Source organism: Choloepus didactylus, chromosome 1 (assembly GCF_015220235.1).
Source record: "Choloepus didactylus isolate mChoDid1 chromosome 1, mChoDid1.pri, whole genome shotgun sequence".
NCBI classification, from domain to species: Eukaryota; Metazoa; Chordata; class Mammalia; order Pilosa; family Megalonychidae; genus Choloepus; species Choloepus didactylus.
The window spans coordinates 78,067,422-78,095,034 of record NC_051307.1 but is presented as its reverse complement, the minus strand read 5'-3'; the positions used below and the strand labels follow the sequence as shown (position 1 = coordinate 78,095,034).

At 37.7% G+C, this 27,613-nt stretch overlaps 2 protein-coding genes across 15 annotated transcripts in view; one reads left to right on the top strand and one right to left on the bottom strand.

Annotated features, from left to right (window-relative positions):
- The window catches only part of CCDC80 (coiled-coil domain containing 80), a 34,823-nt gene extending 16,717 nt beyond the window's left edge, over positions 1-18,106 (top strand). The window contains exons 3-7 of one of the 2 annotated variants that reach the window (XM_037835387.1): positions 4,202-4,338; positions 6,446-6,594; positions 13,973-14,076; positions 16,495-16,575; positions 17,599-18,106. In XM_037835387.1, the coding sequence (XP_037691315.1) occupies positions 4,202-4,338; positions 6,446-6,594; positions 13,973-14,076; positions 16,495-16,575; positions 17,599-17,945 (818 nt within the window). In that variant the 3' untranslated portion in view covers positions 17,946-18,106. The remainder of the gene's footprint in view (positions 1-4,201; positions 4,339-6,445; positions 6,595-13,972; positions 14,077-16,494; positions 16,576-17,598) is intronic. The other variant, XM_037835382.1, reaches the window with a different exon arrangement.
- The window catches only part of SLC35A5 (solute carrier family 35 member A5), a 58,130-nt gene continuing 42,281 nt past the window's right edge, over positions 11,765-27,613 (bottom strand). For 5 of the 13 annotated variants that reach the window (XM_037835453.1, XM_037835445.1, XM_037835394.1 and 2 more), the window contains 4 exons: positions 22,083-22,197; positions 17,629-17,783; positions 13,921-14,134; positions 11,765-11,921 (listed from right to left, as the gene is read on the bottom strand). The gene's annotated coding sequence lies outside the window, so the exon portion shown is untranslated. The remainder of the gene's footprint in view (positions 11,922-13,920; positions 14,135-17,628; positions 17,784-22,082; positions 22,198-27,613) is intronic. The other 8 variants (XM_037835423.1, XM_037835417.1, XM_037835437.1 and 5 more) reach the window with 6 other exon arrangements.

Below are 27,613 nucleotides of genomic sequence, written 5' to 3'. Positions count from 1 at the left end.
TAGGGAACAATAGATGTCATGAAAGAGGCTGAAGTGGTCCAGGGACATTGATGAAACGGCCTGAACTTAGGGAAGGAATGGAGGGAAGAAGACAAACCGTATCACAGAGGAGAAGCAATCACAGATGGAAGCTTTGAACATAATGCCTGATACACAGCTTGTGTTTAGTAAGTTGCAGGTGAATCTGAATTTTTCTGAAGTGGCTTTGCTGTCTATAGCCAGATGAGAAAGGACAAATACATGAACAAATTTTCTACCACTTGAATTTGACTCCTGACTTCTGGTCTTGAAGTTCTCAAAGGATGGGGACCTAGGCAAACATTTCACATTCACTTCTAGGACCAGTGAATCCTATCAACATTCAACAAAGTTCACCCTCCCTGTCTGTCCTTCTCAATAATCTTAGGCCAGCGGGCAGGCGTGTAGAGCGACCAAATTCCACCAAAAGGATCTGTAAATCATTTCAGCTGGATTGGGAACATGTGGACGGTTTATAGGATGTTTCCTAAAGAATTTTTGCTTCTAAGTCTTACAGCCTTTCATGAGGACTAGAAAGCTTTGGCAGAACTTGAATAAATTTGACAAGAAGCTGCCAATGATGTGTTGCTTTTCCAGACTTAGGAGAACCTCTTGTTCACCAACCCTGATTTAGACAGAATGCAGAGTGTAACGGAGACCTGTCAGGAGCAGGCAGCTGAAGATAGGAGCTGGCCTCATGCCATGTCCCCTTCTGCAGAATGCAGCCTGGTATGGACTCTGTATTGCTGTACAGTTGTCCCCATCCACCTTAAGTCCAGTGTTGATCAATGCATTCATTATTTTTCTTTGGCAGGTTCTCCCACTCACCACAAACCTTCATTTGGGATGTAGATATTTCTCTAGCCTGGAAATACAAATTTTTTTTATTTTTAATGTTTGGCTGAAACATTCCAGAAAATATTTTGGTTAAAAGGAGAAATCAGGCTGTGAAATTGGTTTCTTGCCATATCCTAGTAGAACACATTTCACTCAAATTTTGGCCCTAGATTCTCTCTACCTCTTGAATGTGAGGTATTTTGTTATAATAGAGAGAGTGCTAGACAGCAGTGAGGTTGTGTTACTTGTGTCCTAAACTTTACTCTTTATTACCAGCAGTGTAAACATTTATGTAAGTTACTCCCCTACTTTCAGTCTGTCACACGTTGAGTATCCTGGGAAATAGACTCCGAGACTCTGAGATTTGCATGCAGGAGGTTAATGGGGAGTGTCATGAGAAACAATACCTATGAGAAGTGAGGGATGCAAGATTGGGTAGGGAGAGAACTTGAACTGCTACGCACTGCAACAAGGCCTCAGTCAATCCTATGTGTTGGCCCTTCAGGGTTGTCTCACTTTGAGGCAAGGGGGCCAGCTTTAATATCTGTCATCTCCCCCACTATACCAACCATTGAATGTATACTTTCCTGTCCCCCAGGAGAGCTGTGACCTGAGGAAAGGCAACTCCCTTCATTGAGAGAAATTCTCAGAGAAGGACTCCTGCTGCTAACTCTCATAACAGCTGGTAAAATGAGAACTTTAGTCCCGAAGAAAGGAATTGAACCATACACCACACTGTAGCTCCTTAGTTTCATCCTCAAAAAAGTGACTAGCTTGGTCCAGGTAATGTCTGCATCAGTTATCTATTGCCACAATGAGGCTGTGTAACCAAGACCCATAAACCTCAGTGGAATATAACAATAAATATTTATTTAGTCACAAGTCTGTGGAGTTTAGCTAATCTGGGCTTGACTTGGCTAGGCTTGCTCATGCATCTACAGTCAGTTGCGGGTTGGCTAGATGATTCTGCTGGTCTTAGCTGGGCTGTACACATGTTTGGGAGTCAACTGGCTATTGGCTGATCTAAGAAAGTCTTGACTGGGATGACTTGGGTAACTTGGTTTGACTTTTCTTCCATCAGGCTAGCGTGAGCATGTCTAATGGTGATGGCAGAGGCAAGTGCAATCCATAATGTGCAAGCCCATTTCTAGCCTCTGCTTATGTCTCTTGTACTAACATTCCATGGGCCTGAGCACATTGCACAGATAAGCTCAGAATCAAGAGGTGGGATAGTTCAACTCACTCACCGTAACAGGGACCTGCAGAATTATTGAGAAAAGGCATAGCTATGGGGAAGGGTGAAGAATTGGGCCATTTTAAAAATCTACTGCAATGTACAACTTCCTTCCATCTCAGCTATTCAATGGCTTTTGTGACTTCATCAGTTAGGTAATTGTTAATGGTCTAATTTTGGTTCTAACCAAGAGGTTGAATTCCCTGAGGTCAGGGATCATGTCTTACTTATCTCTGAATCCCGCATCCAACACAGAACCTGACCAGAACACTGGCACTAAATACTCTGTTGAATGAACAAAAGCAAAAATGAATGCATATTAGAAATTAAAAATAATAGTTGCTAGGACAAGATAAAATCTGGTTTCTAAAGTCTTGGAGCCAGAACATTAATTGTTAAGGACATTTTTAAAAATCAGCTTTTAAATTGATTCTGTTATTATTATCCTCCTCATCATAATCATCATTACTGATTACAAATAAAATATGTTCCCTGTTATAATTCAAATAATATAGACATGCACAGAGCAAACAGTGAAAGTTTCCACCTCTCCTCTCCCTGCTGCCATCCCATTCCCCAGAGACAACCATTGTTTTCAGCTGTGTTTCCTTTCAGACCTATTCCTGAGCATATACCCCTATGGATGTATTTTCTTTTTCCTCCTTTTTTTTTTTTTTAAACAAATAGTAAAACCATACTACACACTTTATTCTACAACTTGCTTTTTATACTCAAAGAGGTATAGGAATAAAACCATGAATCTAGCAATTTTTAAAAATTAATTTGTATTTTATTATTAACCACAAAAATCTGCATTTGAAAAAGTAGTTTATATACATATGAAGCATATCAGTTTCCATTTTGCAGACAGAGGTTGATATTCAAATAGGCTCTCAGTTTCCACAACTCTGGATCACCTCCATGAAGCACTTTTATGACTGTGGGAAGGAAAACAGATTCTTTCCTTTCTCTTTGTTTTGATCTCCTTGAGAGAAATCAAACTCCTTGTTTATATACTTTTAATAATCCTAATCAAATAAGCCAAAGTAATAGTTCAAATGTAATTGTTCTCCTTTTATCAATAAAAGTATAATGGTCTATGGTACTCAAGCTGTAGCCTCTCTAACTGCAAAATTGTGGTTGTTTCTACTGTAGTACTATGCAGTGGGTAGCAATGTTGATAATAACTGATAAATTCTCTTTGCTAATATTTCTAATATCATACATTTGTTAATTTTAATTTTTTCACATTTGTTTTTAACATAGGGACATATTTTGCCGATAAAAATTTAGATAGGCTGAGGGAAACATTGTAACCTGTATGAAAGGAAAGAAGTAAATATAGCTGTCCTATCCTTGGAAACGTTAAATTGCTTTCCAGATATAAGATTTAGCATGTAAAGCCACAGTTTACCTTGATTTTCATGCTTCTCAATAATTTAGCAACACTTTCAGGAACCATTTGGAATTACAATGATTGACTTTTAGGGCCTGATGATTGAAAAAAGTGCATAATGGTTAAAAGCTTCCACAAATGCACTTACAATAATTTAAAAGAATTGTATTTTGAATCACTTGATTTTTTTTGGAGCCAAAATGGACCTGTGACTAGGTTTGAACATAAACATTTTATTTTTCTCTATAGTGCTGACGTGGTTTACTGAATTCCGAAGAGAAGTCTATAACAGAAAAGAGGAACAGACACAGATTTTAGACTCAGAAATATGTTTAATAGAAACAAGAAAACTTAACCAAAGTATCTAGGTCTAATTCCCTGGTGAGCCAAGGTGATGACTGCAGCCTTCTTCCAAGGATGACTTGGCAGTCTTCACTCTCACTTTGCTCCTTCTGATTCACTATGACCAGGTTGGGCAGAGATGGGACCCTAATCATCTTCAGAAGAGTGGCTTTCAAAATTAGTTTATTTTTCATTTATTTCTGTACTTATTCATGTTGGAACCTTGTGTTCTAACAAAATAGTAATCAAATATTTAAAAGTCATTATGGCTGGTCTGATTAAAGCAAGATGGATTCCCAGAGCCTCTACCCATTCACCTCCCACCCATTTCTATCTTGCCATATCTGAATTTATCACATTTCATTTGCCTTAAGATAATGAAAAACCCATGCGAGTGGTGGATGATGACGACTTGGTAGACCAGCATCTCATCAGTGAGCTGAGGAAAGAGTTTGGAATGACCTACAATGACTTCTTCATGGTACTGACGGACGTGGACCTGAGAGTAAAGGTACAGGGTCCTGTTTGGGATGATGGGGTTTCCATGCCTTAGAATGATTTTTTTCTGTCAATGAGTATATTAGACATATAAGTAAGGTGCACAAATTATTTCATATACTGGGAGGTTCTGAAGTGGCCCAAACATTCCAGGTTGTCCTACAGAAGTCATGGGCAGAAATGTAGACTCAGCAAAAGATTGGTGTTTTAGTTTCCTCATTGCTAAAGCAAATGCCGTGCAATGAAATGACTTAAATAATGGGAATTTATTGGCTCGTCATTTTGAGGCTAAGAGAAGTCCAAATTCAAGGCATCATCAAGGTGATGCTTTTTTCCCAAAGACTGTGATTTTCTGGGGCTGGCTGCTGGCAATCCTTGGTCCTCGGCTTTTCTCCACATGGCAATGCACATGGCAGCCTTTCCTTTCTCTTTTGGGTCCCATTGACTTTCACTTTCCTTTGGCTTTTTGTCTATGTGTCCAAATTTCCTTCTGCTTATACAGGGTTCTAGTAATAGGATTAAGACCCATCCTGAATCAGTTGGGCCATACCTTAACTGAAGTAACCTCGTCAAAAGGTCCTATTTACGAGGGCTTACCTCCACAGCAATGGATTAAGTTTAAGAACATATTTTTCTGGGGTACATAGCTCCAAACCACCACAGATGGGTTTGACTGACTTCCCATGGTCCCACTACTTAACTCAGACTAAATTCTTCTCTAATATCAACATTGTGCATCCAACACTTACTGAGCAGCGACGATATGCTGGGTTCTGGGGATAAAAGGTAAAGAGTATTTGGTCAGTGTCTTTAAGAAACCCATTGCCTGCTGTAGAAAAGCCTGAAAGTTTACTTTCTGATCCGATATGGACAAGGACAGAAGGGTTTGTGCCTACTTTCTCCCTTTGCTTAGGGACAAATGTTCTGAACCATGAAAAAATGTGCAATTTAGTCATGACAATAATAACAAAACTAGCAAACGTTTTTGAGTGCCCTCCTTGTGCCAGGCACTCTGATCAACAATTTACAATGCTGAAATCAAACCTCTAAGATAAATACTAGCATTATCTGTGTTTCATGAAGGAAGAAATGGAAGCCCAGAGTGGTTAAATAACTTGCCCAAGTTCAATCAGTTAGCATTTTATTTTAAACCCACCTAGGCCAGCTCCAGAGCCCACTGTCTTAACCCTTCTAGCACACTGATAGCATGTCATAGTTACAAGAGAGTCTTTAGGGAAAAAGTTGCCTGGGCTATCAAAATAGTTGATTCTACTTGCAGAATTTTTCTGGATGTGGAGAGAGTTTCCTTTGTTAATTTATTCAGCACCTGTGTTGCCACATCTCTGATATGAGAAGTTGTACTAGATGATCTCTAGGGTCCCTGCCAGCTCTAACGTTCTATGATTTACTGAATTCCCATTGGGTTGCAGCTCCAAGCCACGTCCATCTGGCCCTCCAGCTTGTGCTAGTTTTGTTTGAACAAAGCCCTGGAAATTCATTTCAGATGGCTGTTGTAAATCCAGACAGCTCCAATCCCCAGAAACTGAATTTCATTGTCTTTAAGTTGGATGCAGACTTGTTTTTGAGGATGCACAAGCGCATGTGACTAACTTTAACCGATGCTCACTCAATAAAATACTTTCTGGGCATCAATAAAAAAATTCATGTCAGCTCTTGATGACCACAGAATAGGCCTCCTTATAATGGAAAATTACCCTTTTTGATCAGGTCAGATACTCCAATGTTCCTGTGTGAGATACAGTGTTTCTCACTTCTTCTCCAGTTGTGTAGTGAACAGAAACCAGCTTAGTCCCACAAGAAGGGAAGTGGATCTAAGATATGTATGGTGAGGAAAGCATGCGCCCTTTTTAATAAAAGGTGCACAGTTAAGAAGAAATCCTCATGAAATGGAAAGTGGCAATTGTTTCATGAATTCAGAACCTCAAAACAATAGCAGAAGCTAGAAGTGCAGGAGCAGCTTATAAATTAGTGAGCCCTCCAGGCTCTGATTTCTTAGAATTTCCCCAAAGTGCCCCTGAGTTCTCCCATGTTCTTTTATCTTCTGAACAGAGGGAAGAAACTCATTTATACACTATATACATCTATTCTTTCTTAAACAGCAATACTATGAGGTGCCTATAGCAATGAAGTCTGTGTTCGATTTGATCGATACTTTCCAGTCCCGAATCAAAGACATGGAGAAGCAGAAGAGGGAGGGCATTGTCTGCAAGGAGGATAAGAAGCAGTCACTGGAGAACTTCCTATCCAGGTACGTCACCTTTGGGCTCCCTGAGGAGGCAAGAAGGCATTTGTTCAGGGTGAGCGAATGAAAACACCCAGGAAACATGGAGCCACGCATGTGTTTGCAGAGAGCAGCCTTTTCCTGGAGAGGGCTGGTCTCAGTTTCACGGCACTCTGGCAGCCAGGCTTCCTCTCATCCTATAGGAAGTAGCTCTGGGCATGAGCCTGGTGGGGTTCAGTTCCAAGCTTGACTTTATTTGGTGACCTTGGATAGGTCTTTTCTTTCTTTTCTGATACTTGTTTTTGGCACAAAATAGAGAATTCTGACCTATCATGAGGGTTCATTTATTCAGTCAGTGAATTTGGAGAGCTTTGTATACAGCATTTTAATTTTACATATTTATTAGGCCTCTTTTAGTTCCAAACAGGGTTTGGCACATTGTGCTTGATCTTCTGCTTCCTTTCAACTCTGCATGGAACAATAAAAACCCAACTAGGGCCTCAAAAGGGAGGAAAAAAGAAAAACCTCTTAATCCTGCTCCCTGATTCACTGGAGAGTGTGGTTTATTGAGAACCACTGCATAGTAACCCCAGTGCTAGTGGTGAAGGGGCATATCCAAAGAAAAGTGTAAAATTATCACCCCACTTTCCTCCCTTCTCCATTTCTCCCCTATGTTGGGTCATAATTCTACAGGACCTTACAGCCCGAGGAGGAGCAAAGTTGGGGGTGTTCCACCCACAACAAATAAAAACTCATAGAGACCTCAGTGTAAACATCACCCAGACTATCAGATGCAGTTAAGGGGTTCCAGAAATGGAGCAAGCATTTGCTTGGAGGTTAATTGGTAAATGTGTCATTGTGGGCAGAAATTCCTTATTTGCCTCCATAAAAGCACATTCTCTGTATGTGAGTCAGAGAGTCAAGAATTGCATGAAATTACTAAGTGGATAATTTAAATTCTTAGATGTAGGAGGCTTGGATCTCTTAGCAGAAAGCACTGTAATGTGTAAAGCGCCTGCGTTTCATCACTGGTCCCAGTTTTGGATCTGTGACTTATTAAGCTGAGATAACCCTGAGCTTCTCAGTTAGTCTACCTTAAAAATCTCTCACCTATCAAATGAAAATGATAGCAAGTATCCCTATCTCCACACCAGGCTTGCTATGATCACTTTTTGTGTGCTCATCTCTGTTGCTAAGCACTTCATCTTCATTTCCTAGCTTAATCCTCACACTGTTGCAAGATCTAAATACTGTAACTATTGTCATGTCAAAGACTAGACAATTGAGGTTTATAGAGATTCATTTTCTCAAATCCCTGAGCTAATGTCAGTTCTAGGACTCAATGATCACCAGATAATCTGACTCCCAAAGTCTACCTTCTTATCTTACGCTCCTTTTGAAAATATAATGGGAATTATTTTTAATCCTGACTCAGAGGGCCAGAGTTTGAAGTGACGGTAAATACTTCTATAGCCACAGGATTTCAGAGCTGAAGGGAACCTGAGGTTCCTCCTTCATCCATCCTCTCAGTGCAGTCCAGATGGGGATGGAAGCTGCCCCACATGCTTTGTAAGGACTGAAAGCTTAACTCAGCCTCAGGCCATGGTCTTGGCTGAAAAGGGGCTCCAGGATTCCACTTGGCAGATGCCTGTTTGCTGTGTCCAGGGACACTGAAACACCAACTTCTGATCCTCCAAATGGCAATGACTTAGAATATTGATAAGAGCTTTTTGTGGTCCTTAGGTGTCTTGTTGTTCCTTTCTTTTCCTTTCCTTTCCTCCCTCCCTCTCTCCCCCCTCCCCCCTTCCTTCTCCTATCTCTTTCTTTCAGCAGAAAAGATTTAGAAGTTTACTTTTGATTTTAACAATTAGTGTTAAATATATTAAAGTTATAAATTCAAAACCTTAGTTCTTAAATTTTTAAGTTCAGCTTATAAATATTATTATTCCATTCATAGTCTAGGAAAAATTTTAGCCATCACTTTTAAGGAGGCCTTGAACTATGTTTGGTCTTGCTTACAAACTCAGTAATCAAATAACTTCATCATTTCAAACAGCAATTAGACATTTAACATTTTTCAATTATTTGTAATAAATACACAAAAGCTTTGAGTTCTTAAATGATCCATAAATTCAATAAATTAAACTTATAAATACAGTGACTCTAAAGCTCTCAGCTCTTCCAATAAATGCCCAAACTCAGAAAGATTTCAACTTAAAACCCCATGTCTACCCAGGGAGGTGAATCTCCCTGGCAACGTGGAATATGACTCCCAGGGAGGAATGTAGACCTGGCATCGTGGGACAGAGAACATCTTCTTGACCAAAAGGGGGATGTGAAAGGAAATGAAATAAGCTTCAGTGGCTGAGAGATTCCAAAAGGAGCCGAGAGGTCACTCTGGTGGGCACTCTTACGCACACTTTAGATAACCCTTTTTAGGTTCTAAAGAATTGGGGTAGCTGGTGGTGGATACCTGAAACTATCAAACTACAACCCAGAACCCATGAATCTCGAAGACAGTTGTATAAAAATGTAGCTTATGAGGGGTGACAATGGGATTGGGAAAGCCATAAGGACCACACTCCACTTTGTCTAGTTTATGGATGGATGAGTAGAAAAATAGGGGAAGGAAACAGACAAAGGTACCCAGTGTTTTTACTTCAATTGCTCTTTTTCACTTTAATTATTATTCTTGTTATTTTTGTGTGTGTGCTAATGAAGGTGTCAGGGATTGATTTAGGTGATGAATGTACCACTATGTAATGGTACTGTGAACAATCGAATGTACGATTTGTTTTGTATGACTGCATGGTATGTGAATATATCTCAATAAAATAAGATTAAAAAAAAACAAAACAAAACTAATAGAGCACCACCTATAGACTTTGTGATCCAGACCTTCCATTCTCTGGCCTTGGTATGACTTGTGATATTACTGCCACTAAATTATTTTCTAGTTAAATGCACACTGTGCACAATAACACTTCCAGAGCTGTGTCATGGATGACATATCCTTTCAACCTTTTCTTTCCTAGGTGGATTGTTTTTGTCTTTTTTTTTTTTTTTGTAGAGTTTATTGTTATTAGAGAAGTTGTGAGTTTATAAGACAATTCATGCATAAAATACAGGATTTCTGTACATCACCCTCATCTCTTTTTTTTTGAGCCCCTCCCTTAGTCCTTGATGCTGCTTTCTAATACCTGTCTCTTACATTTTGTTTCTTCTTCCTGTTTCTTGGTTTTTATTTCTGGCCAAAGTAGATATTAAAGATAATATATTGAAAAAAACATAATAAAATTTTGCTCTCTCAGTTACATTTTTCTAGCCTTCTTAAACCTCTCAGGGTATTCCTTTCAACAAAAGGTGAATCATTCTGTCTGTAAAATTGCAGTGTCATTTTTTGGTCTTTGCCTAGCAGCATGAACATTGAACAAAGGAGGCTGTGTCCGTCTCCCTTGTGAATTGCTCACTCGTCTCCTGAATCTGCTCTAAGTGTATTTAAAAAGAGGATAAAAATATTCAATTAATTATTTTGGCTGTATAACATCCTGTAAAATTTTAACTTATTTTTTCATTGTCCTAACCAGTTATTTTGATATCCTGGAAAAACAGTTTACTGGCTTTCTTTTTTAAAACAGAACTTTAAGGAGAACCTAAGATCCAGACACACTTACTCACATATATGAAGGTAGGGTGAGTCTGTTAAATTTTTGTCAATAAAACAAATGTTCATTTGTTGATAGGAAAAAAAAACAAAAACAACAACAAAAAAAACCCCATGTCTAAACCAATTACTCAATTACACATTTTGATTTGGCGTTTCAAGGTTCAAGTTTTCTATTAGGCCAAATTCTTTTGTTTCACAAGAACATAAAACAATATAAAAAAATAATAATAAAGAATAAAAAATAAAAATAAAAACAATACAGAATTTTTCCTAGGAAAATATATTATTTCTATGGTTTTGATTCTTTGAAAACTTTCTCTTAATTTTAAATCTTCCCAGGACTGAAAGATGCATACCCACTTAAGGGAGGCAGTCACCATCCCAGTAAACCGAGTTTGCCTACCCTCTAAAGAAAATAGTTACCATCTAGTTCATTTGTGTTACTTAAAACCAGGGATTTGGGCCAGCCATGAGACCTGGAGCTACAGACATCTAGAGGAATTCTACTCACCATGTCCAGAAGGAGACCCCTTTTTACTGAGTATATCACGGATTTCAAAACTTGAAAGGGAAAGCTCATATTATCTCAGTCCTGTCCACTCACAAAAGTCTGCAATTCTTACCCCGTTTGATCAGTTTGAATTTGGCATTTCTTTTGATTCTTAAGACATGCACACATTTTCTATCTAAAGTCCTTTGAATTAGACAGGGTGCTAAGATTTGTAAATATATTTTCATTCTAATGATAAAGAACTTTGGCCTGATGAGCTGTTATATGAATTACCTATTTCATGAACATACTTCTCTTATGGATATTTAGAATGGTATATGATTAAAATTTGGGTGTCTCTTGGCTCTGCCTGGCTTGTGGTCACAATTCATGACTCATTCTGCTGACAGTTATCATTAATCTTAAGAAACACAGTGAAGTAGTATATTGCTTAAAAGCATGAATAAGATAGCCCTGACATGATTCTTGGCTTCTCTACTTATTAGCTGTGTGACCTTGGGGTAAATACTTAACCTCTCTGAGCTTCACTTTTTTCATTTGCAAAATGGGGATAATTGAATCTATTTATAAGATTTTTGTGAAGGGAAAACTCAATACTAAAGGTAACATGCTTAGCCCAGGACCTAGTACCAGGTAATTAACAAATGTTAGTAATTTTAAATATTAGGGCAGTTATTCAGGTCCTAGGTAGAGAACTTTGTCATCAAGGGAAAAGAGTAGGAGGTGTAATAAACACCCAAGAATTGAAACGCAGGCCAAGAGAAATGTAAAAATAGAAAAAAAATTTTAGAGTTCTGTGAATAAGCCAGTATCCAAATGGGAATTTTCCTTCAAATTTGCTGAGTTGTTGGTGAGTCTGTACAGCCTGGTTTCAGGTGACCAGAGTCTGAAGCCAGTCTGGGCTTCAGCAATGCTCATTTGCTTCAGGCTATAATTACCTTTCCCCGAGACAGAAGCTCCAAAGAATGGTATCAGATGCCCACTGATTTGCAAATTCCTAAGAGAATCAAACACATGCATGGCTTTTAGAGTTTTTATTTACTGAGAAGCTAAAGTGACAGAAAAGCAATTTATCAAAAATATGGATCTGGGCTACATTCATATCTCTTGCCACATCCTATAGAAGTGTTTTCCTCCAGTGTCCTGAGCTGGGGCCTTGTATCTTGATGTGAAGGTCTGTGGGAGAAAGAATGGTTACTCACAGGAAATGACCTTCTCTCAGTTGTGTCTGTGACAGGGAGTCTCAGATCCCATCCCACTCCAATCAGGACTGCATTCAGTGGTGCATACGGATAAACAAGCCAAAATATACCCCACCCAAAATAGCTCCTTCCCGACACCATACACCTCTGTGTGAGGCCAGAAAGGCTGGGCTGGTTTGGATACAGGCTGGGGGACCAATGCTGGCATGGCATACCTCCTAAGGAAGCAAGGCAAAGTATAGGAGACTGTGTCTGTAACCCAACAACAGCCACTGTTCCCTTTCCCAAGATACCTCAGATAGTCTCAGACTGTCATGCCAAACACATTCATCTCCCTAGCCTCAGTGGAGGTTTTAGTTTTTCTTTCTCTTTGAAGAAAAACAAGCAAAGGAAGTGAATTTAATGTCACTGCAAGCAATTCTTGGCTAGCCTTGCGACAGGCATCCATTCAGAGGTTATATTTCATCAGACTATCATTTTCTCTCATTTACCCAAACCACTATTCCCCCAAGAGGCCCATTTTCTTTGGGGTCAAAAACTCTCATGTTCTCTCTGAGGCTAGATGAACAGGGAGAGAAGCCATGAATAAAATCAACTGGATTCCAACCAGTGAGCACACTAGTGCCCTGTGGTTACCTGTCACCAAAGGCAGAAAGCAAAACCCCTCTCCAGTGAATGTGGAGTTTGAGACAACTCCATTGCCCACTGGATACATACCCTCCTTCCTTAGTACACTCCTGGGGACCCTGACAGCACCAGCCACACGTCAGCATCCCTGAGGGTGGTAAACTAGGGAGACTGTGGACTGGCAGTCAGAGAAATCTGTATTTCGGGCCCACCTCTTAGATTGACTAGTTGGGCAAGTTACCTTACTTCTTTAAGTCTCATTTTGTCATCTGTAAAATGGAGAAAATAAGCTGTGCCCTCATTGAGCTCTAATGAGGAACACATTGTGTAGATAAAAACAAACTATAAAATGATACACAAACTTAAGGATTAAATAAGTTATCATGTGGCATTGTGATAAAGTCCAAGGTCTGTTGATGGACAAAGTTCTTCATCTAGAAGCCTGCAGACTAAGACATGATCTTCCACATCCATGCCTTCATGTGAATACCTTGCATTGATACGTTTTAGAGTTTACTTCTTATAACAGTAGATATTTCTGTTCTTGATTCTGGAGATAAAAACTGAGACTTAGGTGAACTGAGCGGCATGCTCAAGGACACCCTAAATTTAGCAGTGACAAAACTTGAACTTGTTTCCTGGCTACAAGACAGAAGCTCTTTCTACTACTCTATTGTGCTGGAGCATTAAGAGCACAAATCAAATTTACCAGATACTCCAAAAACCGATGACTCTAGGTTTAGCCTCATGCCATTTCATAGGGGTACTCGATAAGTGTTAGTGTTTATTAACTTTAGAACCTGCATTTGCCTCTGGAAGAACCACTGGCTACTGAAACATAGAGTTTTCTTTTCCCAGGAGCCTTCTTTGACCCTTTGAACTACTCTCCTATTACCTTCTTCCTGTTACTGCCATCTCCTTAAAATTGAGTTCTCCTCTTCTACTCTGTTTCCTGCCCATTTTTCATTTCTTAGCTTCCTGCAAATCCTACTGGGGAACTCTACTAGAATTTGAATTCTCTTTGATTCTCTTCTGAGTTCCTTATTTCTGCTGCTACAGTTTAAGATACAACTTTGGCCAGTCTTCACTGCATCTGAGAACTTAGCCCCCGCCTCCCACACCCCCTGCCATGCCAAGTGACCTCATCAGGCATGGTGACCATACCTCACATATCAGACAGATGCCAAAGTAGGCAAGACTGTGACGTTACAACAGAAAAAATCTTACAATAAGTGTGATAATGCAGTTTCATGGATTTGAGAAGCTATGGAAGGTTTCCAAGGGTCAGTGTTTTTTATTTTGGGCACAGGAAAAAACAGGCAGCTAAAGTTACTGTGCTTTCTTACACTGGCCTCCATTGTTTGAAGCTGTAATAGTGGCCTTCTGCTTGTTTTTCAGGTTCCGATGGAGGAGGCGGTTGCTGGTGATCTCTGCTCCTAATGATGAAGACTGGGCCTATTCACAGCAGCTCTCTGCCCTCAGTGGTCAGGCATGCAATTTTGGTGAGTGGGAAGCCACGTCATTACTACTTTCCCCACACCACTCTCTCTCTGGTCAATTCTAAAATGGAACATTGAAGGTTAGATTATCCAAATATTCTCCAGTCCAGTCTGGAGATTCCCAGACATAGACTCTATTATTTTGAGTATAAAGTTGCTTTCAGCCTGGAGTCTTAGTCAACTGGAGGTATATGTATTTTTGCAATATTCCCCCCTCTCAGGTTCTTCATTGAGGTATTTGAAAATATCTGCTGCTATAATTTTAGTAATTTGAATTATCTGTCCTATTGTTTGTTTTTTAAGGCTTGTCTCAAGATCATAAAAGGGTTCCCTTCTATTTACTTAGGTATCATAAATTAAATGTTTCTTACAAAATAGGAAAACCTTTGAGAATTAATATATTAATTAAAGTATGCTATATATCCATGATCTTAAAAAAGATTTTGATCTATAAATGGGGAACAATAGCATAATCTGATCTGTTATACTTTACTTTTAAGACAAGCAGGTCAAAAGGAAACACAATTTACTAATTTTTTTGTGTTCAATTCCTCAGCATTTTGAAAACTAATGTATGCTTTATTTACCAAAGATTAATATCATAGTGGCCTTAAAAGCTGATATGGTTTTGAATATGGATATATAGAAGGAAAATGCACAGTACATAAATACACAGTACTTATTACAAGTTCAGTGCTGAACCAAAGAGATTTTAAATTCCAATTTTAAAAGCAGAAATTACAACTGAAATCTCATTTCAGATATGCCTCTGCAATAGAAGAATTCTGATTGAGTCACCGGAAGACAAGTAGCCAAGGGCCTCAGATAAAAAAAAAATTCATGAATAGAACACAGATGAATCAGTGTTATTTTGATCCTTTTATTAGGAAGAAGAATCATCTATTAGTTATAAAACTGTGCTTGATGTTTTAAAAAAAAGTCTGTGTATGTGGAGGTAAATTTTGTAAAGCATTAACAGAGCCTGGGTTGTTGCTATGACCCAGTACTTATAAATTATAAATATGTTTCAATTTTAAAATGTGAAATAACAACCTAAATGAAGGCAGAAAACAAAACAAGCTCTTAGCAGTAAGAACAATTAGAAAATTCATTAATTTTAATTTTTTACTTCTATTACTATCAAGATTAATAATTTAAGACCCAAGTTAACATATATAAGATTTGATTGTGCCATTTCTTAGGAATATTTCAAATTATTTTTAGCCATCAATGGTTTAAGTAAGACAGAAATTCTTAGCACAGTTAATTACTCTTCACAATAAGATTATATACAAAATTGTGCTTTGTTAATTTTCTAAAGCTCCCTTTTGGAGCAGCTATTAGATGATGCTTCATTTTTAACCCCTACACAGAGGACCTGTGTCATATCAGTGTAATATATCCTTTTGTAAAATACAGGAAATGTGAAAAAGTCCTGTTTTCCAGGATTAGTTAAATTCATGGTCTTCCCTTTTTAAAACATGACTCACCAACATTTACAAAAGAATACTTCACTTCTCTGGGAGAAGAGTAAAGGCAAAAAAATATATATTTTTTAATAACATTTTGCCTGGATTTCTGGATTTTATCTCCTTGTTAAAAGAGCCCTACCATGGCAGCTTTGAATTTTCACCCCTGGAAAATAAATACCGTTAATATTCTCATTATTAGTTCCAAGTTATTACCCTGACTAGGCTGGAATTTTGTCTAAAACCATGAAATCCTGATGTGATAATCTGACAGCCCCCTAGTCCTCCTATTTTCTTCTTCCTGAACCTTTTCTTGTGTGCTTCATCTTCAAAAGAATTCCAACAAGCTACCAAGGCATGACCTTCCCTCCTCTCCTGAAACTTTAGCTGAGGATATGAAGGCAAGCTGTGCTTGCCTAAGCCTTTCACCTTTGAATCTTCGAAATAAGTTATAAGAATCTGCCTTCAGCCAACAAACTTTTGTGCACAGAAGCCAAAACTATTCCTTTAACAATTGCAATGGATGCAGTCTGCAGTCTTTTCTCTGAGAGAAAATTATCTACAGAAGCTATAATTCTCTGACTTTTTTCAGAATACTAATCAGCTTAGATCATTTCATATATTTTAATGTGCCAATGACTTCATTTTTGTTTTCATGTAGTAGAGTGAGAATGACAGTTAAAGAGCACATTTTTTCTATTTAAATATTAAAAAAAAAAATCTGACCCTCTTATTAATCCTAAAATCTGCAACTGGCCTTTTTCAAGGATTAAAAATATTTTATTACTTTTTATGGAAAAAATTTTAAAAATGGATTATTTTATTAAATCAGGTTATGTTCTATATTCTTTTAAAATTTAGTGTATTTTTTTATTGTCAGCCCTCAGGTCTTTGGAAGTAAAAGATGATTTTAGAATCTGATCCCTAATTCTGTGGTTTTCTTTTCTCTCAGGTCTGCGCCACATAACCATTCTGAAGCTTTTAGGCGTTGGAGAAGAAATTGGGGGAGTTTTAGAATTGTTCCCAATTAATGGTAATGTGTTGTTATTTTAAAACATTACAAAGTTGTATTAAATTCAGTTAAACTGTATTAAGCTATATGCAAGCAGTGGGTGTACCTGAAAGTTCACTGAATCCTCTCCCTACCTTATGTAAGTGTGTGTGTGTGTATGTGTGTGTGCACGCATGCACCATATGTATGCTGGAGAAAGGCAGGTGGAGAATGATGACAATACTGGTTTGCATATGAAATCATTTAAGAATGACAGTAAAAATACCCATTTTTCTTAACTAAAATAATGCTTGTTGCCTGTACAGGGTTTTATGGTTTACAAAACATTTTCAATTATGTTATTTAATTCTGACAACAGTTTTATGAAGCACATAACAGAAGAGCGCATAGACTAAGGGGAGTCAGAGAAGGCAAAAGAAAATGATTAGATCATTTCAGATATTTGAATCTGAAGGTTTCAGAAATCAAACCTAGTCCTTCTTTCCAAGACCAAGCTCTTTACAAGAGATAATGTGTGTAAAAAAGCTAGGCAGAGTATAGACCCCCAGAAAGCATCAGCTCCCTTCCCTTTCCCCTTTCTTCTTTTCACCAATCATAATAGTTTAAATGCATTATGTAATTAGAATTTTTCACCTTTCACAATACCTTTTGCTACAAAGATGACAGTGTCAAAAAGAAAACTAATTGCAAAGAAGTAACTAAGCTAATTGGAAATAAATTTAGAAATATGAACAAAATCCATCGTTATCAGTGACAAATTTTAAAGAAATAGATCTTGGAAGGATTAAACTATGGGACTGATTTCACATTTTGTAACATTCCTATATAAGAGAGAATGTGTGTCCCAGAGTTTGACACAAATAATGTTGTGGGACAACAAGGACATTTTAATTTCTAGCAGAAAAAAGCAGTAACCATCTTTAATTGGATTTTGAGCTGAAGAGTGTGGGTCTTTTCTTTATTCTGACAGTGGTTTCCTCTGACTTGGATGTTTTCCTGAGCTCTGATTCTTTGATCCACTAAACTATTCCCATCCTATTCTAGGGAGTTCTGTTGTTGAGCGAGAAGATGTACCTGCCCATTTGGTGAAAGACATACGTAACTATTTCCAAGTAAGCCCCGAGTACTTCTCCATGCTTCTGGTTGGAAAAGATGGGAATGTCAAATCCTGGTATCCTTCCCCAATGTGGTCCATGGTGATCGTGTATGATTTAATTGATTCGATGCAACTGCGGAGACAAGAAATGGCCATTCAGCAGTCACTGGGGATGCGCTGCCCTGAAGATGAGTATGCAGGCTACGGTTACCATAGTTACCACCAAGGATACCAGGATGGTTACCAGGATGACTACCGTCATCATGAGAGTTACCACCACGGATACCCCTACTGAACAGAAATATGTAAACTTAGCCCCAGCCAGTTTCCCCTGCAGCTGTTAAAGCCACATGTGGTCAGCTACAAAAAGAAGTTCTTCCACACTGCCTACATTCCCTGCCTTTTTCTTTCAGTGTTCTTCCAAGATTAAATAAATAGCAAACTTTTGCCTACTCATGAGTTGTTACTGGAGCTTTAAATCCTAAAGATGTTTAAAAGAATTATTTCTCTAACTGGAGGAGATCTGATGCTAAATAATTGTATTGAAAATGACAAATATTTTCCATTTCTTAATAACAAGCATTATTTGGTAGACAAAAGACTATAAAATAAGTATTGTTATATCTCTGTTTTACTGTTTGAGGTATTAATTGATAAGTGAAAGCTATGATTATTGAAGAAAGTTAATCAAAGAATTGTGGCACAGGTATTTTCAAGAAAGATGAGAGAACAGAGAGCTTCTTGACATTTTTGAAATGTCAGTCTAAAAATTACTAAGATAGCTCTGCTTTGTACTGTGAGTTTCTTCTCATGAAGCATGAAACCACAGGAGTCCAGTGATAATGGCTATCAAAAAGTAGGGAAAGTACCAAGCATAGCTTTGTTGTCCTAACCACTTCCTGCCCAGTTTCTGCTATCTTCAGTGTCTTTTCAGAGATAGATCAGGGGCCGAGAATAGAAATCCCTAAATCCTCATCAGAATCTGCCACTGCAGCCAAAAGTGATACTTCCAGAGGTCTCATCAGGGCATTCCTGGCATGGAAAATCTAGACTGCTCACAGTTCTTTCCTGCATTTATTTGCTAATGGGCCTATTACTGTACTGGCATCTTGTAAAGAAAATTATTACAAAGCAGGAGATTATAATCAGGGCTTCTTTTTGTTTTCAGAAGCAAATGTTGCCAAGTCACAGTGGATAAAATTGTAAAAGGATAAAATCCTTGTCTTTGAAAAGATGAATTTTTTTTTAAATGTATGGTGTATCACACTAAATTTCTTCCCTCTCACTCTTTCTCCTCCCTTCCTTCCCCCTTCTCTACTCCTGCCTCTCTCACTTCCTTCCCTCCCTCCTTCCTGCTTTTCTTGTTTTTTTTTGTTTTCAACAAATATTTACCAAGTCCCTCTATAACCTGGTCCTCAGGTAGTCAGTCAGATTCCCCAGCATTTAGTATTTTGAGAGCATCAGCCTCTATCAGAAATGGGAATGTTTATTTTTTGCTACTGTTATTAACTGTTTCTCCAAATCATCTTGCAATTGATTATTAACTCTAATTCAGATAATCACTGCTTTCAATGCACATGCTAACATGTGCTATTAGCTTTTCGGTGTCTATTGCCTTTACATCATCTGGACTTTGTTATAAATACATAATTACAGTAAAAGTGGAATTTGGAGCTAGAATAACTAAAAGAAATTATTTGTTCTGCCCCTCACACTCCATGAAGACCATTCATTCTTACCTCTGTTTTACAGGCAATGGAGATCCAGAAAGTTTGTGACTTTAGAACACAGTTCTCTTGTTGTGTAAATTATGGTCCCGCCCCACCCCTTTCCATGGCAGAGAGCTTTCTCCCTCTTTCCTTCTTTGGCAGTCAGTACCAGCTGCTTGAAATGTGCAGGCAGGAAAGCCAGGCTGATGTCTATCACTCTTAAATTTCTACCAAGGTGAAGCATGGATCAAAATCACTAATAAAAACGGATTTCTTTACCATTGCTTCTGAAATTATGTCATGACAATTTCTAAATAAGGGGATCAAATATTCTGAACTTCAGAAAATATAATAATGACGGAGTTTCATCTCCCAGGGAAACTAATTGGATAACAATAATGGAAAATCTATACAATAATATTAATAAGTTTCTCGCTCCTACAACTAAAGAAAGGCAGTTTCCCATAGCTGGAGATTACTTTTTCAAGCATTCCTGTAGTTGCACTGGCACTGAGAAAATAATCGGTAATGATTCTGAACTCTCCTTCCTCTAATGAATGGGGCTGTAAGTCATGCCATCATTTAGAGTGCTGTAGCATACACTATGGCTGAGCAAGGGAACCAAAACACACACAGAGAAGATGTTTTTGGTAAATGTCCACCAATCCAAAAGGCTAGACATATACAAAGTATATCTCAGGAAATGGGAGATTTGGAGAATTAGGTAGCCTGAATCTCTGTCTTCTGGGGGGGTATAGACCAAGTAGTTGGAAATATGGGTGTTGCTTTTCTATAAAAGCATTTCCTTCAAAAAAAAAAAAAAAAAAGTGAGGAAGAAAAAAAAATAGTGTTTTTAGAAAGATTATGGAAAAGCACCCAGTAGAGTTGGGGAAATCTGGAAGATTGAGGGGACACAGCCTTGCCAAGGTTTCTGGGTTGCCATACTTCCTTTCCACGAATTTCCAATAACTACTTTTCAGCACACCTGACTGTTTATGCTAATAAGATGATGACTCAGGGCAGAGATGGCCACAACAAAAAGACAAATAATCTTTTTATTTATTTTATTTTACTGTGATTAGAGTGTTGGGGCTTTGAGACACTTAATAACAGCCCAACCTCCAGGAAGGGGAGAAGGGCTAGCAATTAAGTTCAGCCATGTGGCTAACGACTTAATCAATCATGCTTCTGCAATGAAGCCTCAATGAAAACTCTGGGCACCAAAGCTTGGGTGAGCTTCCCTGGCTGGTAATTCTTTGAGTATTGTCACACACTGATATGCCTGGAGGGTAACATGTCAGTGAGCACGATGGAAGCTTCACTCCAGACTTCACCCTATGCATTTCTTCATTTGGCTGGTTCACATCTGGGACCCTCCCAGACGCTTCATTTGGCTGGCTCTGATTTGTATCCTTTGGCTGTAATCATAAGCATGACACTTATCTGGGTTCTGAGTTGTTCTAGCAAATTACTGAACCCTGGGGAAGTCTTTGGGAACCTCCAAATTTGTAGTCAGCTGGTCAGAAGTGAGGGTGATCCTGGAGACCTCTGAATTTGGGCTGGTGTCTGAAGTGAGGGAGGTTTGTGAGGACTGTGGCCTAGGACTGTACCCTCTAACTTGCAGTTCGGCAAACTCATCATATCCTCTCTGATATCAGAAGATTGGACAAACTGGGCAGACTGCAGAGACCTTAACTATTAGGACTTTCCTTCTATAAAAAGCAAAAGAATGGTCCTCCTTTTCCCAATCCATGGGTTGATACATGTGCCAAGGGGGCTAGGCCATGGAGGAGGGTGAGGGAGGGTGATTTAAGTAGCTGAGCTAAAACTGACCCTGGGCAAAATTTTCTTTGGCTTTCTTCCTCCTCATCAGCACCGTTTCCCTCTCTCTTGGCCCTTTTCATCTTTCCCAGGCCCCTCTCCCAAGATCTTTTCTGGCTCTCAGATGGTTATAACTGATTAGGCATAACTGATAGGCTAGAGGTGCCAACCTTTCCAAGGATATCTACAGTTCAAAAGGAAATCCTTGAAGACGGAAGGAGGTCAGGAACACCTTGGCAAACCATTTCTGGTAGATTACCAGTCCCGGATGTAAGAAAGCCACACTTTCCTTCCCTGGAAACGTTAGAGAAAGAGTAAATTTCTCCTGTAGCCTTCACCATCATTCAATTTTTGTTTCCTTCAGCCCACTTTCCTATCCTTGGCTTACTTCTTGTCAAGAAGTGTCTTTGGAGAGCCAAATTAGAACAGGATAAGTAGAAGCAGGAACATGTTTAAATTTGGCAAGACCTGGTCAGGAATAGCTGAAAGCCTTGATATGTGAAAAGATCATTCCAGTTCTTGATTCTGAATACTAAATTGTAGGTTAGACTCAAGTTATATGATGATTCAAACATTTATTGTATTTCTACTATTTTCTATGTACTCTGCTAGAAATCAGGAATACAAAAGTGAAAAAGATATTTCCATGAACAGAAGCTCACAGACTACTATAGTAGAGTTCAGTCATGTACACAGATAATTACACTATACATAATCAACGGTGGGTCCATGTGAGAGTGGGAGGGAAGAATGGGAAAGGGAAGAAATGATAAGTGATAGTCCTTCTGCCTACTGGAGGCTAGAATTATTACATTGCTCTTCCCTTTGGGATCCCCATGATTTGAACAAGTATCTCACAATGGCTCCACCACCATCGTGGTCAATGGCTTTTGGGTACTCACAGTCCAGGCACTGCTTCCCCTGGGAAGTTCTTATCTCTCTCACATTTAAGAAGTTGTCTGGATGTCCATGAAAGATGGTGTCACTAGTATTAGTTCCATAAATGCCACCCCCTCCCTGAAATGAACCAAAATGAAAAAAAAAGTAGTAAATTTGTAGAAGAAAACATCAAGATTGAAACTAGGGAATACCCTTAATCTCAATACCATGCATTTTGAGAAATATGTGCATATTTACTACTCCTAACTTGGGGAAATAGGGTAGTAGGAAAGATAAGAGATCCATACTTGTAGTCTATTGCCCATCCCAAGATCAGCTGTGGCTGAGGCCAAAGGTAGGTTATAGGCTACATAGCAATGTCCTGCCTTTTTCCTAATTGGAGAAAGGAAGTTTGGAGGTGAAGATATATGGAGGATAGATTTGGTTTATAACTAGACTGGAAAAGCTCAATTTTATCTCTGGGGACATCAGGATGTCTGTTTTTTGACTCCTGGCCAAGGGCCGTGGGATTTATGATGTGTTATTTAAAGTCTAAAACTATCCTGATGATCTCCAGGGTCAGCTTCCTTACTGATAGGACAACTGGCCTAACAGATTAAGTAAGCCTGGCTTAATTATCTGGCCAGAGAGACAGAAAAACCCTGCTAGTGATTTCTACTTTGAGCTATCCCAAAGCCAAGAAGATTCCTCACACAGATCTTGGTAGTTCAAGCTCGTGACAGAGTATGATCCATATGTGCAAAAAAGAGCCCTAGGAAGCTTATGCATGAGATGTCTCTTGGATCCCCCATGCTTGCTGGCATGCTTTTTCTCTTGCTGCACTGTATCCTTTGCCTTTAAATTAAAGTCTTATGTGACTAAGCTCTATGGGATACAGTGAGTCCTTTCACATATCTGAACTTGGGAAATCTTTGCAGGGTAGAAAAAATATATAGTAAAATTATACAAAATATAAATATAAAATAAAAATTCGAATAGTTTTGCAGCTGTAGAGAAGCTTGTGTACTGCTTTTAAGGCACTTCACTGACCTCTCACCAAAGCAGGAGGCTTAATTTAAAATAGGGGAATGAACTAAAACTCAAATAATAAGCCACTTCCTCACAAAAAGGAGATGGTATTACTCCTATAGTTGTTGAACTGACCCTCCAAGCAGGAGTTTCAACCAATATAGAGGAAAAGCACACTTCCATTGGGTTCCCTAATAGAAATTTTCTATAGCCCCTTCCACCTCTTTGAAGCAGTTTCCAGCCCTCTAGCGTAAATTCAAAGATGACATTCAAATCCCAGGTAAAGAGGGATTAGGTTAGGGAGAGTCTATCTACTCTATTTTTGGAGCACATATTAGGCCCAGTTGGAACTATAAACTCTGTTTAAAGATGCGTACACAGAACCTTAATAAAAGGAACTATACAAAAAGCATTTAAGAACCCAAGCTTAAAATACAGCTTATCCGCAAAGGGAAAAACAAACAAACATAACAACATATACATACACACACACACTCTATCATATGGAAACCTTTAATTTCTTGCAACACTAAATGACACAAAAAAAGATACCTGATGGGAAAAATGTGTGACTTGAGAATTACTTTCTATACAAACTCATTTGTGTTAAATAGCCATAGAAAGTTATAATCAAAACTGCAAAACCTCTGAAGTGTATCAGCCAAAAACCCTTTCAGAAAAGAAAAATCAATTTTAAGATAGCTTCCAGCTGAGGGATGAATTATCCTTTAAAAGTTATGGAATGAGGAAGTTATGTCATGAACAAATTAAGTTTAATTAGCTGTGATAATTGGAATTACAAACTAAAAGGTAAACTATTAGTTCTTGAAAGAAGAGATTAATAATGAAAAATGTTTAAAAACTGAACTTCTAGATTTCATCAACTCTATGACAGCATCAATTCTAAGGGGCATGTCTATTTTATGTCCCACTAAGAAAGCGTAAGGTCAATTAAATGATAACACAATACTTTATCATTTAAAATTTCATTTTATATTTATTCAAAGAACTTATACAGAGTTATTTACCATGTATCACTCTCCTGATTACATAAAAAGGGAAAATGCAAGCTAAGTAAATTAAGCTACTCCTAAAGCATCTTCCCATTTAGAGCCTGATCTGCTGAATCACTTTTTGACTCAGAGTCACAAACATCTGAGGTTTTCTACACAGTATAGTTCTCTGAGCCATGGCCATTGAGAGAATGATGATGGTATGGCATTTCTTAAAAGCAAGTTTCTCTGCTGTCTCCAGGATCCTCTTCCAAGATACTGACACCCAGTCTGTAAAATTTGATACTGGCACATTCTTGATCTTACTAGGAGGCATCAAAGGAAGATTTTCAGACAATAATCAAGACTCTCAATGTTTCTTCAAATAGTCCTTACATGGGTTGTTTACTGAAATGTCAAGAAGTTATGGCTATCCAGTCATGTCAAGAGGAATAATAACTAAATCCTTGCATGCACAGCAAAGGCGACTTCATCACTACTGCCTCCAGGCTGCAGCTATTTTAACCTGCCACTATTTAAAATATTCCGATCTCAGAGTTGGTAACATGTGAAAAAATATGTCTTAGAGTAAATAAAATACAGTACAACAGACTTAGATAAAGTTGTCAGCACTTATTAAAACTAGGTGTTGGCCATTAGCCTTGATTCTTGAAGATGATTATGTAACTATGTAGCTCACACGGTGTGATTGTGCGATTGTGAAAACTTTGTGGCTCATTATCTATCCAGTGTATGGACAGATGAGTAGAAAAATGGGAACAAAAATTAAATGAATAATAGGTGGGATGGGGGAAAGGGATGTTTTGGGTGGTGGTCTTTACTTGTGTTTACATTCTTTTTATTTTTTATTTTTTGGAGTAATGAAAATGTTCAAAAATTTATTTTGGTGATGAATGCACAATTCTATGATGGTACTGTGAACAATTGATTGTACATTATGGATGACTGTAGGGTATGTGAATATATCTCAATAAACTGAATTAAAAAAACAAAACAAAACTGGGTGTTGGAAGAAAATATAATTATCCTAATTTCCTCTCCTTTCACTGAAAGGAGTCAATGACTATTTTTTAAATTTTTGAAGTTAACAAATTTATAAATAAGCCTCTAAGTTTGCTTTTAAAAATGTAAAAGTAATTAGTAATAAAACAGACTAGAAATGGAAATGAAATAACATTTAAATATTACAAGAAACTTTCAGATTGATTTGAAATATCAAACCAATACAAACTTTCTCAAAAAAGTTATGGCATACTAAAACATGAGCCAAAATACACCTAATAATGAAATTTAAAATGTGCATGTAACAATAATCAACATAACAATGTCATATAAATGATACCAATATCACTGGCATTAATACTAGCACTATTAATATAACACTAGCAACATCATTATTATTAATGCAGTTTAGTTATATGCACATTTCATGTTTGTATTCTGAAATCTACAAACAGTATTAATATCAGTGATAATACAAAGTAGAATTTAAACCACATTAAAGGTGTAACTTTTTAATCATTAAAGACATAAATCAATCAGTTAAGATATAACTGGCATGAAACTTTCCATGCCAAAAAACACAACGGTGAATATGCAAAATAAAAATCATCAGAAATATGAAAATGTGGCAGACGCGCTGTAATAATAAATTTCATACTAAGAAAACAGAAAGCATACGTTCTGTTTAAATGTCCATGAAATATATAAAAATTGTCTAAAGGAAATATTTATATATTCATAAATTCAAAAAATAGAATACGGATCTCAATTCTCTAACCAAAATGTGTGAAAATCAGAAATAAAAGTATGAATAAAAACCTTAATCACATTACTCTTCATTCAAAAGAGAAGAGTTAGAAAATAATGACAATACTATGTTTCCAAGTCAAGGAGTGTTCCAACTAGTAATAAGCATGTTTGTAAATAAACAAGAAAAAAAAAATAAATGCCTTTCATCCAAATAACATGGAAAAAGAACATAAAATAAAGCTTAGGAAGACAGAACACAAAACAAACCTTAGTAAAGTAAAAATTAATTAGAAACAGCTAGTGAACCTATTTAAAAAAATACAGAGAAACCATTCATACGTAAAATTAAGAATGACAAAGAAATTTAGAATTACAGTAACAGAGGAAATTTAAAAATTATGAGAAAATGACTGATAAATTCCTATGCAAATATATTTGAAAATCTGGATGGTCAGTTATTTAGCAAGATACAATGATCTTAAGAGTGAATCAACAAGAGAAAGAAATAGAGAATGAAGTAAAAAAAGGTTGGCCCTCAAAAAGGCCAAGCCTAGGCGATTTTATTGGTGAGTTCTTTCAAAACTTTAGGAAACATGTAAAGCGGATGCTCTTTTCATCCTTCTAAGCACCGAAGCAGTGAGAATGGGCAGTTTAACCCATGCCACACCTGCATGGAATTGTTAGGGATTGTTAGCGCTGATAAATCCCAGCAGGATTAAATGCATCAGTAGCAATAGCAGCAGGTTTCAGTTATCTAAGCAGAGGCAATGATGGTGTTTTAAACAACTGAAACAACTGGTGAGGGCAGAGGTTCTGTAGGGCTGTTTGGGGTTTATTGTGATTTGATTTGAGCAAAGCATCACCTTCTTACTAAATTCCTATTTGATTTTAAAATTTATTGGTTTTATAGTTTTGCTTGTACTTTAATTTGCAAATTTGATTTTCATATAGAAACTATAAACAAAGAGGCTTATAGTTCTTTTATGTTTGTATGTATTTAAATAACAGTAAAATAGAAAAAATGTCAACACTGAGATCTGTGAGAATACTTTTGTTTTCCTTTAAAAGGAGAATGTATATTACTCAAGTTTCAGGAACACTGGTCTAGGAAGGGAGAATTACCCTCCATTGAGTTTTATTTCTTCACCTTGTCTTCCCTCTAAAATGCTAAGAGTTTATGGGGGAAAATCAGGGCATAAGCAAAGTGGAAAGGAGCCAAGGAGAATATTGGCTGTATTTGGTCAAGTTCATTGAGCCTGCACAGAAGACCAAAAGGATTCCCTGAAGTTCTACATACATAGTCTAGTCTTGTTCACCAGTGCCAGGGATTCCACAGGGAATTCAGAAGCTAAAAAACCTTAGAGTTATAAATAGAGCAAGTCTGCCTGAGTGCCCCTCTGCACATGGACTTTGAAAACCTATGTCAACAGGATGCAGCTAGCCAAGATTTTGGGATCCTGGACCTAAGTCATCTTGTCCCTCTCTAACCGACAGCCACATTCCTGCTTCTCCTCAGAATCAAGCACATTCCTGGACAGAAGTTCAGTTCCAGGACTAATGACAGAGCTGGAAACAGGTAAAAGCATTACAAATCATATCCATGTCCAACCAAAGCTATTCAGAAACCATAAAGGGAGAAGATTTGGTTCATTAGTTGTAGGCCATAACTGCTTAGAAGAGAATCTAAGAACAGGAAGGGACTTTAGAAATCACTTAGTTCAACTTTTATGCCAATGAAGGAATCTCTTCTAAAATATGAT